Source organism: Pseudopipra pipra, chromosome 2 (assembly GCF_036250125.1).
Source record: "Pseudopipra pipra isolate bDixPip1 chromosome 2, bDixPip1.hap1, whole genome shotgun sequence".
In the NCBI taxonomy this organism is placed as follows: Eukaryota; Metazoa; Chordata; class Aves; order Passeriformes; family Pipridae; genus Pseudopipra; species Pseudopipra pipra.
In genome coordinates this window covers 28,041,595-28,044,947 of record NC_087550.1, presented here as the reverse complement: position 1 = coordinate 28,044,947, position 3,353 = coordinate 28,041,595, and the positions used below count along the sequence as shown (strand labels likewise).

The following is a 3,353-nucleotide window of genomic DNA, read 5'->3' as shown; positions in this document are numbered from 1 at the left end:
TGGGAGGAGGAACGTCCCTTTGGCTGCTCGGTTGAGCAGGTCTTTGATGATGAAGAGGGGGGAGCGGGCTGGGGGAACGACGCAGGTACTGGGGTGGGGGGCAGAGAGGGGTCACACAGCTCAAACGTAACCCAACTCTCCTTCTACCACTGCTATTCCCGGTACTGCCGAGGTGCTTGCGGCTAAGTTTAGACCCAGCTGAGGTTATAACCTTTCCTTAAAGGCCAGAGGATGATGATGGCTCTCGTGGTACAGCAGCGGGGCTGCGAACGCGTGCCGGGGTCCGTGGTGCCCCAGCCGCAGCCCACCGAGGGAGGCTCTCCGGGGGAAGCTTCAGCGCAAACAGGAGGCCCCTGTGTTTGCTCTGGCGGGGGCAGAGTGCGGCCGGCATGAGCCAACGCGGCCCTTTTACCCCGGTGCCCGGTCGATCCCTCACCCGTGTCCCGCCCCCCCCCGGCAGCACCGCGCCGCAGCCGCGCGTGCCGCCCGCCCCACGCGGAATGGCGGCGGCGGCACAGCCCGGTGTGGACCCGCGCGTGGGGCCGGGGGCGCGGGCCCCGCTCTGCCACCGCCTCCCGCCCGCCCCGCGGCCGGGGGGCGGCCACCGCCGAGCTCGGACGCGGCAAACAGTACAGCGTGTTTAATCAGCGAGTCCTCAGGCGCGGGGAGGAGGGGAGAGGGCTGCCGGCGTAGCCGGGGGTCCAGCGGCCGAGGGGAGCAGCTGCGGAGCTGGGCAGCTCCTCCCGGTACCGCCGCGCCGCTTCCCCGCAGCCGCCGCCGCGCTCCTTCGGGCCGGGAGCTTCGGGGCTTCGTCCAGCGGTGCGCCGTGCCGGTTCCCGAGCCTAGGTGCCCCTGGCTGTGGAGAAGCGGGGCTGTTGAGCCGCCCAGCGGCGTCCCGCCCGCCTGCTCCCGCCCCGGCCGGGCCCCAGCACAGCCCCGTCAGCGCGGGGGGTCCCTGGTCCCGGCCCTGGCCCTGGCTGCTGGCAGGTGGTGGCCCCACAGCCTGCCCCGCTGCCCCCATCTGCCCGCTATCTGTGCGTTCAAGTCTCCCCTTAACTTTGTCCCTGCCCGCTTGTTCGAGCCCCCTCACTGCTGGCCCTCTCACCTCAGAGCCCCTCCAAATCTAACACCCCAAACCACTGAAGGTCCCGATGCGGTCCAGTTTCAGCCCAAAGCAGCCCCTGGGCATGGCCTTCCAGGCCCAATCTCCAGGCAATGCCCACTTGCGACTGGCGAGGGTCTTGCGCCAGAGAGAAGAACGGGCAGCTCTAGCCCCAGATGGGAGGAAGGGGAGAGTGGAGGAGACCAACTGAGGCCCAAAGCTGGACCCCTCCTTTGTGTCCTCTTCGGCCAGTGTGGACTCGGGCTCCAGGGGAAGCAACCGTGAAAGGAGCATCTGGGATAAACAGAAGGAAGAGGGGGATGAGAGCAGAGATCCCTTTGCTCCTGGCTATAAGCTTTGTACCCCCTTGTACTCCACTGCCCGCACCCTCCTTAGGGGTCAGGCAGGACCTAAAGTGATGCCTGCACACAGCACTGTGCCTGTGACATTGCATCCAGACAGAGGGAAGGGCTAGATCACCAGCTCTTGCTGTCTGAAATTACTTTGCTGTTGAAAACAGCAAGCAGGCACCTGCTGTGAGCCTCCGCCTGCATGCAGATTGCCCTGCTCTTGTCAAGCCATACACCTCCCTCCCGGTCCTGGATTTGGAAGGTAACAGGCTTCGGTCCTTGCTCCTCTTGTGGGTGCTGAGCACCTCTGCGTGTTCAGGCTGCTGTGTGGCATTTCATTTTTTCCAGAAGGCTGGTGGGAAGGATGGACCTGTCTCAAATTGCTGGTAAGAGGGAGAGGCAGGAGCACAGCAGGTGTAAGGAAGGGGGACTCCCCATCTGTCAGGAATCCTCTAGATCATCTTTGCTGATTGTAACCCCCCAGCACTGCTGGAAGCCTGCAGACAAGGGTTGAGGGGTGCATTGGGCGCAGTAGAGGCACGGCTTGGCTGCCCTAGGAAGCAGCCTATGGTAACCGTTCCACATCTGTCTCTCACATGGATGCTGAGCTAAGGCTGAAGATGCCTTTGTGCAGCTCTTTGCGGTAGCGAGTTAACTGAAGCGGACACGGGCATCTTCAGCGAGGAGTGAAAGTGGTGAGTCATACCAGGATCAGTCTTGTGATTTTAGTTCACGTCCTGACTACTTCCCTGGAGCTTTCCCAGGGTTATGTGAAGGCAAGGTGTTGGGGCTCAGGTTAGGGTTTGGGTAGAGGGAGCTGTGTAGATTTGAAAGCCAAAAATATTATTGCTGAAACTACTGAGGATAAAAGATTTACTCAAGTGAAGAAGCCTTTAGCTGGCATCCTGACTGCGGCTCTTGGCCTTAAAGAGTGTCTACTGAGGGGCAATAATGAGCTTAGGAGCAAAAATCCTGGCCAAACAGGATACATCTTCTCTCTGAAACGTCAGAACCAGGCAATGAACATGATGAGAGATACACCTGTGATTTCTGGTCGTTGCTGACACAGAGCAGGGTTAGATGGGGCAGGCTCTTAACCATTAAAATCCTCTGCAGAGCACTAAAAAGCTTTTGTGTGTTTCCCGTCTTGAAATGCTGATGCTCTTTAGGAGCTGAGTTATAAAGTCACCCTAGAGCTGAGGCTGCTGGACTGAAGGGGAGGGAGCAGTGAGAATAGACAGCAGCCTCCAGTAGTTGAAATTTGGGACCACCACTCATTTGAGGTTCAAACACAACTTCCCCAAACTGTCACTCCACTTCTGAAACCTCCCTCAGCTCTCTCCCAGTCCCTCCTACCTGTAGCCTCTGTCCTGGTAAGGACACAGTCTGAACGCTGGCAGAGAGCAGAACCAAGAGGAGGAAAAACGAGCAAGGCCATGACTGGAGCCCCTGCATCTTCTTCTTATCCCAGGGCTTGTGGGAGGTGAGGCAGGACATGCAGCATCCGTGTCGAATGCGGTCCCTTGCCCCTCTCTGCCTTTATAGCTTTGGTTCTGGCCGGTGCCTGGCCCCCAGCTCCCTCCTGATCCACCCCCTGGAGCTCCTTAACCTTTCAGCCCTTTTGTCCAGGGTGATATATTTCAGGGTGAGCTCAGCAAGACCCCTTCCTCTAAAGAAAAAGGACACAAAGGTGTTTACTGAGTGTCTGGAAAGACTAATGTCTTCAACTCAACTCACTCAGTGTGAGTAGAGCTGCTGCTGCCCAGGACCTGGAGGTATCTGTCAGGGTCAGGAATGGGGTGACACTTTGAAACATGTACCAAAGGAGGATACTGAAGGTTGCATTGTGTAATGGTATTGAACATACTCCTTGTAGGCAGAGTGCTGTTACTGCTGTTTCT

General features: G+C 58.8%; 1 protein-coding gene across 1 annotated transcript; it reads right to left on the bottom strand.

Moving 5' to 3' along the window:
* Nucleotides 1-1,121: 1,121 nt before the first annotated feature.
* On the bottom strand, nucleotides 1,122-2,907 carry LOC135409288 (C-type natriuretic peptide 2-like). The gene is made up of 2 exons (XM_064644602.1): nucleotides 2,809-2,907; nucleotides 1,122-1,396 (listed from the first exon to the last, which is right to left on the bottom strand). Exons 1-2 carry the CDS (start codon nucleotides 2,905-2,907, stop codon nucleotides 1,124-1,126), a joined length of 372 nt encoding a protein of 123 aa, XP_064500672.1. The 3' UTR covers nucleotides 1,122-1,123.
* Nucleotides 2,908-3,353: the final 446 nt, after the last annotated feature.